Source organism: Gigantopelta aegis, chromosome 2 (genome assembly GCF_016097555.1).
Source record: "Gigantopelta aegis isolate Gae_Host chromosome 2, Gae_host_genome, whole genome shotgun sequence".
Taxonomy (NCBI): Eukaryota; Metazoa; Mollusca; class Gastropoda; order Neomphalida; family Peltospiridae; genus Gigantopelta; species Gigantopelta aegis.
In genome coordinates, this window is record NC_054700.1 from 47,584,768 (window position 1) to 47,597,547 (window position 12,780).

At 35.9% G+C, this 12,780-nt stretch overlaps 1 protein-coding gene across 1 annotated transcript in view; it reads right to left on the bottom strand.

Annotated features, from left to right (window-relative positions):
• The window catches only part of LOC121386428 (histone-lysine N-methyltransferase ASH1L-like), a 49,799-nt gene that overhangs the window by 27,817 nt on the left and 9,202 nt on the right, over positions 1 to 12,780 (bottom strand). The window contains 2 exon segments of the mRNA XM_041517323.1: positions 4,783 to 4,914; positions 5,361 to 5,988. Of these exon segments, the coding sequence (XP_041373257.1) occupies positions 4,783 to 4,914; positions 5,361 to 5,988 (760 nt within the window).

Consider the following 12,780-nt stretch of genomic DNA (forward strand, 5'->3'; position numbering starts at 1 on the left):
AGTGGTCAAAGTCAAAGACAGGTGGCTAGAACACTTGCAGTATCACAAAGTGTTATTTCCTGATTGCAAACACGTTACAACAATACTGGACAATTGCGTGATAGACCCAGGTGTGGAAGACCGCGAGCTACTACACAGCGTCAAGACTGATGTATGGTGACATTGGCTCGTCGAAATCATTTTGATGGTGCTGCAAACCTGAATAGGCAATTCCACCAGGCCACTGGAGTCCGCATCACCCCACAAACATTGAGAAACAGACTCCATGAAGCCAATTTCCGAGACTGTAGACCAGCAGTAAGGCCAATACTGTTCCCACGTCACTGTCAAGCTCAATTGTTGTGGTCGTCATTGGCATCCTGTTCTGTTTACAGACGAGTCAAGATTTTGCTTGGACTTTAACGATGGCCGTAGGCGTGTTTGCCGTCAACCTGGAGAGCGATATACTGACTGTAACATATTGCAACATGATCGGTTTGGTGGGGGTCAGTTATGGTATGAGGTGGAATATCTTTGGATGGTCGTACAGACTTATACACCATCAGGAATGGAGCTCTTACCACAATTCAGTACAGAGATGAGATCCTTCATCCATATGTGAGATCTGTTTGCAGGTGCCATTGGTCCTGAGTTTGTGTTAATGGATGACAACGCACGGCCACATAGAGCACGAATTGTGAGAGATTACCTTGAAGAAGAGACAATTGAAAGAATGGATTGGCCAGCTGTTTCTCCCGACCGTAACCCTATCGAACATATCTGGGATCAACTTCAGACACGCATTTCAAGACTTAATAACCCATCAAGAACCATAGACGATCTTGCAAATGCTCTGATTAGAGAATGGCAGAACATTCCACTGCAGGACATTAGGCACTTGATACAGAGCATGCAGTGACGTTGCAGAGCAGTGATTAATGCTCATGGTGGTCATACCCACTACTAAAGAGCAATTGGTCAACTGACTTTCACACATGACAATTTTTGTTCTGCTGATCATTGAAAACCAGTATGAATTTTGTACGTGTTTTCTTTTTTCTCAGAATTTTTTGTTTAATCACATCTTATACAGATAACAACATGCACAAACAATTAATGAATTAACAACTATAGTTGAAACCAAATTTAAGCATTTTATCTTTTCTGGTTCTGATGTTATGTGCAAAGTAAATACCGATCCTTAACATTTTTGGAGGAGTATATGTATAACAACACAGCTTATGATAAAATAAAAGTAAATTAAAATGATACTTTCATGATCTGCACTAAAATCCAAATATTTTTTATGTTTTAATAATCCATAATAATATTAATCCATAATATTTCAATCAATTCCCATACATGTAATCATAATTCTTTTACAAAACCTCTATGTGAATTTTTTAAAGTAATTTTACCGATTAAGCTGTAAATGATGCTTAAAACCCGCAAACACAGCTCTGCTTTTAGGAGTCTCTAATGAATCATTGTATCTCAATCCGTCACAAAAGCGAGACGTTACCCTCAATCAATGGCCAGACATGTACTCATTATTTATAAGCATCACGGCCATAACGGTGATTAATACACTGCAGTGATACCATGTTTGAATCACTCGTCGTGTTAAATCAATTCATTCAGAAGGAACGACAAATGTATGGTTAGCCTAATCCCCTCACAATACACTTCCCACTAATGTAATTACACAGTTAACACACACGTCTTCGGAACTGTCTCGTTTATATTTCTTGCCAGCAGTACTGCAGTGCACAGACGAGCATTAACAATGATTTTTCTTTATATTTTTTTGCCAATGAATATTTTTTTTTTTTTACGACAAGCACAATTTATCTGAAAGGAAAACAGAATGAGACACAACATGTTGATGTTCTATGATTTGAGCTCCATTGCTTGGCAATAAATGAACACCAGCTGTCGCAGGTGGCCAGCTGCGAGCAAACACACTGTGGGTTTTCATCAAGCGTATGGGTGTAATAAAGTGGTCACCTCTATACAGAAAGAGTTTGGTGCAACCCATGAAATCAAGATCATGACAGTGCTGCGATCAGATAACAGAGCCAACTAGGTGGGGATGACAATGTTGAAAGTATCTCTCAGCTTGAACAAAGTATGCAGCATCCTTTTAAACCAGATTACAGGGTTTTTTTTAAAAACAAGACAAGTCTTTTTTCGACAACTATTAAGTGTACAACACTGGCCGAACAAAAGAGAGCTGGCTTTCATGCCTGACCCCAAGTGTCGCACACATTGCTGGCTGTTGTCGTCAGGGTCCAGTGGTTGTCAATAGAAACCTGGGATTTCTGGCTTTGTCCAACAACTGGCGCTCTTTGCAGGCACTCAGGACACAAAAGATGTGATGACTTTTATTTCTACTTCAACGATTCTCAATGGCTCCTCTCAACGTCAACTGACAGCTAACAGCTAAACCACTTATTTCTGGCAGCTCTCGTCATCAAAACATCTTGTGGAATACTAGCCACAGTTAATGATAGACAAATGTTTTCTATGGAATAAAATACTTATTAAGGGTACTCAATGTAATACAATCAGGCATGATTTTGAAGCAGTATTGAGATAATGCCATTTTTGTTGTTGCAATAAACATGCATTGTACTTTACCATCGAACCATTTTATAATTTTTTAATAATTATTTGAAAGATATATATGTAAGCAAATATGTTTATACAAGTACATACATGTACAACAATGCTAATATGCTAAATAATCATAATATATATAATTAACAATATAAATAATGACAACAGATACAGATCTGAATATTTCAACACAAAATAGAAATTAATGTGACACACATGCAACAATCAGTGTAACTGCCAGCTGCACATATTTATTACCCCAACAGGCACTCTTAACAAAAAAAAAAAATTATCATGCATTGGTTTAACATATATTACTATTAGACGATTTGACGCCAACAAACCAATCACCATGTCAGTACTAAATATGACGTCATCACGATTTGGCAAAGCACATACAATGACGTCACATAGTTTAAAATGTTTACGTTTACGTCTTTCTGGTTTCAGTGTTAAACTTGTAATAAAATGGTAGTTTAATGAAATTCATTTTAAATTTTTTTTTTACAGAATATATAGAACTTTGGGTTTTGAAAATTATCTAAGAACAGTGAATAAATACAAAGTTAAGGTAATAACCAGAACAGTAAAGTAGTTTACTTCATTTCTATATAGGCCCCTACATTGACGTGTAGCCAATGTAGGCTATATCGAAAATAAAGGCCTTTAAAAAAAAAAAAAAAAAAAAAAAATAGCTGGGGTAATAAATAGAATAACAAACTTGGTACCAGTTATTATCAAATTTATGCTAAAGCTCGTGACAAGTGAAAATTATTTCACTCGGGACATAAATTTGATAATAACTGGCAACTCGTTTATTATCCTCTATACATCATCTATTCATAAATGCAAGGAGGAATAAATATAACAAACCTCGCCATGAAAATAAATTGAAGGGAATGATTAATTGCTTTCCTAAGTTAAGATTATAGAGAGCAATTTAAGATATTACCATAATGATACGATATAAATCAGCACACTAAGGGGGAACGAGTTACAGTTCCCCATAAACAGCAAGATCCGATATAACAGCAGATAGCAAGCTGATATCCAATGAAATGTTTTATAATGGCAGTTTAAAAGGCAAAAAGTTAATGTTAACAGATGGTGTTCTCTGCCACCTGCTGGCTATCATTTACATCACTATAGCAGGCAAATGCTTTGATCTTTCAGTACTGCCTGTATTATTTCTTGTGATAGTAAATATCACATGCACATGTATATCCATTCAATTTTAAAATATAAATACAGCCCTGAATACATATTACAAGCAGACACCAGAATAAGCATAGTGCAGTGTACAGGTTATAGTGAATCACAGACCTGGTAGGACACAACATATTTATTAAGTTTCAAATGTGATTCTAATTATAATTCATTCATAAATAAACTTGCTGATACTGTTATTCATCCATATTACTGTTTTCGTACTAATACGTGTGTGTGTGTGTGTGTGTGTGTGTGTGTGTAACGTTTGAGTGGTGGCATTTAAAAAAAAACAAAAAAAAAAACACATTTTGTGGAGAACAAAGTACTGTTTTCGACTCTCTTGATATGTGGTAAGCTCTAGGTAACCTGAACGACCATTGTCAACTTATTTCAATGTCTGACAAGTCGCATAATGACTACTATTATAGTATTCCAGGGATTTATCCAGACATTTTTTGCCATGTCTGATGGGATTGGAAAAATTACGAGTAAATCGTACTTGGGATATTTTTTCAGGCCATTGATTGATGCAGAACACCACATTATATTAATTCATTAGAACAGACATAATTATATATATATACACATATATATATATATATGGAATTTTCAGTATACAAATTAGGAATTTTCAGTGCCACTTTGTTTTGGAAAGGTGTGAAACAAGAGTCTCTGAGGTTAAAATGGTGAAATATCCTTAAAAATAGACACTCCATAACCATTACTTCTCAGAAGCATATGCATTTTTAAAAATATGACAAATGCATTTAAAAACACTAGGATGACCAGAAACACTTCAGGTGTATGGAAATAGATAATGTAAACAATAAAATCTAAGGCTCTAATAGTAAAACAATATGAATTAGTATTTAAAAACTAGGATCTGTCACTTTAAGGGAGGTAATGCAGGCAATGAAACCCACCCAGCCCTCCTTCCCTCTACATATTCTACATTGATATGATACAGGCACATACTCATCCTCTTTGTAGAAGTCCGAGAACAGACCAACTCTTTGGTAGCGCTTCCTGGGAGGATTGGCAGGATCGGTAAATCTTCGTACAATGGGTGGACCTATTTCATCGGAACTATCACATTCACCTGAGAGGCTGAAGACAACATATTACATGTTAAATACAGGTGGCTGAATTTACAAAGCCTGCTTTTCTTAAAACGTAGATGTTGAATATATGTAGTTACACGTGTGTAAGTCTAAAACAGGCTTTGTTATATATTATCTAATACTGCTGCTACATTTCAATGCACATAGGAAACTTCTTTGAAAGTAAAATATTTCCCCAACTGATGTATTAATTATGCACAGATGTATATTATGTAATAATGTTATAAGTAAGTGTACTGGAAACAAAAATGACTGTGCAGACATTTTAATCAAGGATAATAATTTATGACACTTAGCAATTTTTCATTTCTTTGAAACAGAATGACAAGTTCCCTAATAAAGGTACCTCAAATACGAAGATTATATTAGTGGCAAATGCTAATCCTATTAAAATAAAATACATACCGGTACATGAAATGTTAAATATCTTACCTGCTTGATGAAACACTAGAATCATCAAGATCAATCGGTTTTGTTCGGAGATTCCTTCGAAATAATATTTTCCTTTTCCGTCGTTTATGAGGCAACGACTCCTGCTTGTCACACGCTTTTTGTATCACAGAATCAATTATATTACAAACATTGTCCGGAGATGTATTGCACATGTCAGTACTGTCAGGCGACATAATCACAGCTTCAGCATTTGATGAATTCACACAAATGTCTTTGGAGATTCCATTCTTAGATTCCGCGTTTCCACAAGATCTAATTTTTAACTTTCTGTCACTCAGACTTATCTTTCTTTTCCGTCCTGTTTTGTTCAGTTTTAACTTGCGCTTCTTAAAAGCAGGTCTCTTAATTACGTGGGTTACTAATGACTGAGGTTTACTAGCACTATGGGAGAGCTTTGAAGTCTTTGCTGCCTTTGAATGCGGGGACTGGAGGGATGAAGTGTCAGTACTGGAAGCACCATCTATTGATGTAATGTCAAGGATTGGGGGCGATGGGTAAGATGTTGTAGATGAACTGGAAGATAGGTCATGGTCGTGAGGAATACCTACATCCAATGGCTGTGTACATGCCTTTGATGCGAGCTGGGTGAACACAATTTTATCAGCACCTAAAATTAAAACAAAAAAGAGAGTATCATTGATGTATTTTTGACATTTACATATAGTTGCAGAAATCATAAAAATAAAAGATCGCTGAAACCAAGTTATTGTTTTTATTACTATTAATAAGGGCGGATGATTAATTGTGTTTCACAGTTCGATGCAATTTGTGAACTGTGGAATATTTCTATTTTTGAAAATGGTACATCAGCATTTCTGTAGCTTGTACTTTTTGGGGAATTCTGATGACCCGATAACATATTTTGGCCAACCACAGCACTCGATTCTGCTGCATGTGATATGTTTGCTTGGGCTATCTTAGGCCCAACATGCTATCATGGTGTGGTACAATGATAACAATGTTTGTAAATGTACACTACTTGGGATTCAAATCAATTTGTTTAATAAGGAAGTTTATTTTTAACATTTTAATGGCCAGCTTCCTTGTTTGGTTTTCTGTGAGATTTTGTCTAAATTGACCTGATAGTTTAATGGTTAACACAATTACATGTAGCTAATTTCTCTACTGATTCATTATCTGTGAAATATTATTTACAATTACTGAATTAGTTTACTGATTGTTAGCAAAATTAGAAATGGACATGTATCTAAAAGCAATTTTCGCCATGAGTAAAATCAAATGAAATCTAAAAAATTATTTCAAAGCCACCAATTTGCCACTCTCCTAACACTTTCCAAGTGAGTGTAAAGGTTAGGGGGAGTGGTAAATTACATATATCATGTTTCCCCATACACAAGTCAACTCAGTACATTGACGGCTGCAATTGTCTATAATACATAGCTTCTAGATATGACATGTGAATGTTATTCCAACCAGTCTATATAATTATGAAAGCAGTCCCACAAGTACAGTCATCTCAGACATGCCGCAATGATAAATAATGACTCATCTCATGTAGTGCACATTTAATGTGCATGCTGTGAAACCGAACACTCATTATCTTTAATGATACGGGACAAGTAACAAATATCTCTTTTATTGCTCTGTGTACAAAACAATAACTCTTTCATTGATTTTTTTTTAACCCCCTCCCCCACCCCCCTCAAACACATTCATATTTTGAATAATAATTAAAAAGAAAAAAAAAGAAGAAAAAAAAAGAAAAGAAGGAGCATTCTGTGGCCAGCCATTAATCTTGATCAGCCAGGACAAAAAATGAACATAATTATACAAAATGGTTGGCACCATCTTTGATCATCCTATTTCTATTACATCTGAATTTAATGTCTCAATTGATGAGCAAATCAAATGGGACTAGTCACCAAGGGAGGTTAACATATTGGATAGTGTCAAATCTGCAAGGAAAATCACTCTATTGGCTGGGAAATATTAAGACAAGAGTTGCTAACTGAAGTGTAGACCACAGCAACTTGTTATTGATTAGTTCTGAGGATGATCTGAAGCAGTCACATACACTGTAGAACAATCAATAACAGCAAAGCACAGAAAGATGTCTCACATTAGATCACAATTAATGACATTTGTTCGAGTTCACTACTTAATAGGGAGTTTATAGAAAATTAAATCATAATGATCAAACAATGCAAAACAAAATAATGTTACAAAGAATTTTATCATATCAATGAAATATGAAATGAAATTACATTTCACATGGCCCAACCCTCTAGGTTAATTTTTCCATTTGGAAGCCAGATGGCGTCTACTTGTATTTTTTTTTATAGATAGTATGAAATGTTTTAGTCGCCAAAAGAAAAGAAAAATGGTCGCAATGTAAAGGGTTGTAGCATTAGTCCAACCCCATGCATATCCACAAATATATAGGCCAAATCATGAGTCAATGCATAACATAAAACAGGTCAATGCACAGAGCTAAGACTGGGAAAGCAGCTTGAATGAAATTCATTTCAGTAAAGCTAAAGGGGGAGGTGTGGGAGGATTTAATGTTCATTCTTTGATAACAATTTTAGTGTTTAATCATTCATGTAAAACGATGTCAGAGACACAATCAGCTACCTTGTAGGACCAGAGGCTAACAGAACAGTTTCAAAGAACCACTCAGCTACTATTAAATAACAGATTATTTTTATCAATTATTAGTAATATACTTTTTTGCAAACTTGTATTAATACATTTGACAATGCTCAGAGTACAAAAAAAAACCCATAACCCAATCAACTAAGGATTGGACCTACAGTCTATACACCACAAGTCACTGAACTACAATCAAAGGCAAAGTTATTGTGACATGGATTGTTTGGAGTAATAAATTTGTGAAGGGATTTATGGATGTAAACTAGAGAAAATGTGCATGAAACAGCTCAAAGAAATGCAACCAAGCAGTTGTTGCAGCGATTGCATGCTTTGTGCAAGAAACATGGAATATTCGGGAGAAATCCTGTCCAGTGTTCACCATAAAAGGCCAGACATTCAGTCACAAATCAATGCCACTCTGAGCAACCTTCAGAAGTCCAGGAGCAGCCTTCAGAAGTACAGAAGTCAGAAAAACACCATTAGTAAACTGTTTGATGCAATTTCGTCATGCCACGCCTCAGTGAAAATGACAGATGGTAAGTCATAGGGATGCTTGAATCTGGGACCTTGCAGCATGACATCGCACGTCAATTCAATGTCCACAGAAACACCATATGGCACTTGTGGCAATAATATCAACAAAACACCCAGGTCAGGGACAGTCCCCGTAGCGGCCGAACAACCGTGACAACCCCTCGCCAAGACACATGGATCCGAACCACTCATCTGCATAACGTTCCCAGGAACTTTTTTCCAGCATTTAGTGGCCTGAATGAGACGACAGTACTAGGCCTGTATCAATGCTCAAGGTGGACACACTCGCTACTGACTGTGAACTTCGCTCTGGACCCCCTCTAGTGATGTGGCTCATTTGCATATGGCAAGTGTGCCATTTTCATGGACTATTGCTTGTTTCCATACCTTCGGACGTTTCTCTTTCCATGTTATAACGTTTCATACACGGCAGTAAAAATTTATCATCGATTATCTTTGTCTTTTGTGTGTCACAATAACTTTTGCAAATAAGTTTTAAAGTTTCAGTAATCAAACCAAGAATTAATACACCAACCAACAGTTTAGACCTCTGAAAAAATGGGAGAATGTTTATTTGTTTGCATCCAATTTACATCATTTACCTAATTGATCATTGAAACATCACATCAAGTGTACTTGTGACTGTAGTAGTCCTAGTTTACAGGTGGAACAATAGTCTGTCAGACTACTCACTTTGGGGATCTGGTAGCCTAACGTTAGGCAAAGCACACAAATGTTTGAAAAAGTCACTAGCTTTCACAGAAGCTTGGCTATGGTACCCTATGAATTAATAATAATAATAATAATAATAATAAAATCTATATTTATAGAAGGTAGTAATAGTGTTGAAAATGTTCACTAACCCATACCAAAAATGCATTAGTTGGGACCAAGGGCTAGTGGATTTGTCAAACCCTGATTAAATGTTGCATAACTCGATTATATAGTGTTCATAATGTTTAAAAGTAGTTTACTTAATCCTGTTCTGAGACAATGGGATTAACCTGTAATATAATCTAGTCAGAAGTTACAACAGTTGAGTGGGTGGGTGTGGGTAATATTTGGAATGCTTTCATCAGAGAACTGTTTAAGCATGCCTGTTATGGGCACAACCTCTGACTTTGCCAGAGAGTTCTGTCCAAGACAGGACAACAGCTGATGAAATTTACAACATGTAATTTTGCTGGCTTAATTGGAGAATTCTGTGGACATTTTTAACCTATTATCTTTTAACAGTAACTATAAACTGATATTATATGCTGTGTATCGAGCACTTGTAATTTTAACAATCACTGCCAAAACTGGACTATCCTGTGACCTGTTGGCATCCTAACAATCATGGCTAAACTGATCTATCTATTCTGTGTGGAGGATCCTCAACAGGAGAACTGTCAAACTGATTTGCCTGTAACAACTCCTGAAATAAATGCTTCGGCTCATTAGCCTACACAGTTTGCAGAATAAAAACATGCTACCAAGAAGGGTAATCAATATCTGGCAGCCAACACCAGCCAATGAAGACGCATGCTACCGCCAGCCCAGATTAATGTTTGCCGACAGATCAGCTTTCATCAAAACATCCCACACACACTCTCATAAAAAAACATTCAGCTGCAACTGAAGAACCTTACTCATCAGACTAAAATAGCACAAATTAACAATCAATTTGGAACAACTGTATTTAGCCTCCTGTTCACAAACATTGAAGTCACTATACAATATTAAGTTACTAGATGTATGCTTTCACTTCCAGATGGTTTATTACCACAAAATAGAAGAAAAAAGTATTATTATAAATTAAACTAATTTTAAGAGTTACATATGGGTAATATGAACATGTTATCTGTACATGTATGTTTAAGATGAAAACTGATAGTGTACTAATATGTATTGTTGTACACAATTGTTTGATTGATATGTGGTACCCATTTAAGGTTCAAACACAGTCCTGGGAATACACTTCAGCTATCTGTCATCAGGCTTTCTGCCAGAAAATAATTTAAGGGTACGTAATAAAAACAAAATAGATCCTAAGTGTCCATACTAGTTTGAACCATTAAAATTGGACACTGTATTTCATGTACTTTGAATGATCTTTCTAAACATTACAAAAATGTATCCATTAACTTCCAAGATTTTAGGGTACATATTTTTACCCGTCATACCCTCTAATAAAAAAACCCCGTCAAGGATAAAGATTAATTGTTGTTTGGTATCAACACAAAGAGTACCGGTTAGGTACATGATAAGCCCATCAGGAGTTTGATGAAAAACAATAGATATTAATGAATATGTTACGGGTATGATTCAATTCTAATGCAACCCCTGCAATTAAGAAAACGTCCACAGCAAAAAACAAGCAGTGAAAAAACAAAACACAACACAAAAGGATGGAAATTAGTTTAACTCACATGCATAACTATTCACTGATTCAGGAACTATTCAATGTTTAATTTATCGTTTGTCAATTTTTTTAAAATACAACATTATAGTATTCTATACAGCTAGTTAGCATTAAGCATTCAGGCTGAATAATTAAAATTGGCAAATTTTATTTTAATTTGGTGAAGAAATATTGTTTAATGACTGATATTTTGTTGGAAAATAACTGTAGATTTCTACCATTTTTAAAGTCTAATAGATAATTTGGCAAAATGTTATGCTTGCCCAGAGCTAGCACTGAGCATGGTAATGAATCAATGTGACATGGTGACAATTCAACATCAAAAGAATTCAAAGGCATGTTAAAATTGTACATGACTAGTGTTTTCCCTAGCTTGTTTTAGCATGGTGCAGCACCATGCCTCAATAGTCTAGCACCATCTTGCCTCAATCAGCGCCATGCTGACCTGAGATTAAACAACCCTTTTTCAGTAATTAATTCCAAAATTGCCCTTATAAAACACTCAAAAAGATATTATTAATTAATAAAATATGCCTTTCTTATCTTTTGCCATTCATTTATTAAAGCAAGCACATAAATTACATTAATGTTTATTTTAATTTAATTTTTTTTGTATTTTTAATGAAAAACAAGTGCCCCGAAAATGGTGAAAATGTCTCAAAAGTCTTTGGTCTACCATGCCGTGCCTAATTTCTAGGGAAATCACTAATGACATTTTTGATGTTCATAAAATTTACCATCAACCAAATTCCATATTTCCTCCAATGTTTAAAAGTATTTTCCATTACCTTTTTCTGTTATCATCAACTTAGTTTTACAATATTTAGTGTTAATTACCACTCTTCATGCATTATTTTAACCTTCTGACTACTGCAGGCGAGATATTACTGTTATCGGGAATAATGTACATAAATATTGGACAGCTGGCCACAAATGCCCTTAAGTAAATGCTACCTTTTTTTGCATAATTTTAATCACCATTAACTGATCTAAAAATCATAAAAATTACAAAAAACCTGTGTCGGTAAAATCACGGAAACAAAATCCTGTAACGTCCTACAATAATAGCACACACTAATATATTGCACAATTGCTGATAACATTTTGGACTAAATATACTGTCAAAAAAGAAATGCATAGGTGAAATATTCATGGAATTATTTCTTTAATACAAAGTGGCATAATTTCGTTATTTATGATCATATCACAGTAAAATTTGACATGAGTATGTGACAATTTTCTTGCTATGGACTGACGGCAGTGGAGGCGTTTTCATCACCAAATAGCGCCACACAAGGGCACTGAAATCAGTACCTTGTGTGGCCATCATCAGTAGCAATCACTGCTGTAGAAGGAAACACGACTCCTCACTGAACCATACTCGCCGCCAATTTACTACGTTCCACCCCTGTACATTCCTGCACCAGTGAACACGTAAATGTTGATGTTGACATCATGGGACGGGTCCAACACACAGTCTCCTAGCCCGTAAGTCAGCTTCTCGAAGTCGGTTCCGAATGGTTTGTGCAGACACCCTTCTCAAACCAGGTATGTGTCCAGCAGTATTCATTGCTGTGGCAGTTCGGTGACGCAAGTGCAGAACCCGGATGTAGCAATCTTGTGCTGCAGTTGTTATGCGAGGTCTTCCACTTCTGGGCAAGTCTTCAGCCGATTGAAACTGCTAGTACCTGTCCCAGAGACGTGAAATGGTGCTCTGATGGATGTTCATGTGGCGTGCGACTGCCGACTGTGATTCACCTAACTGGAGGCGGCCTATTGCAATGTTTCGATTCGGCATCTTGTCACTCGTCTACGTCGAAATGGAAATGAGGTATCATTGCGAGCATT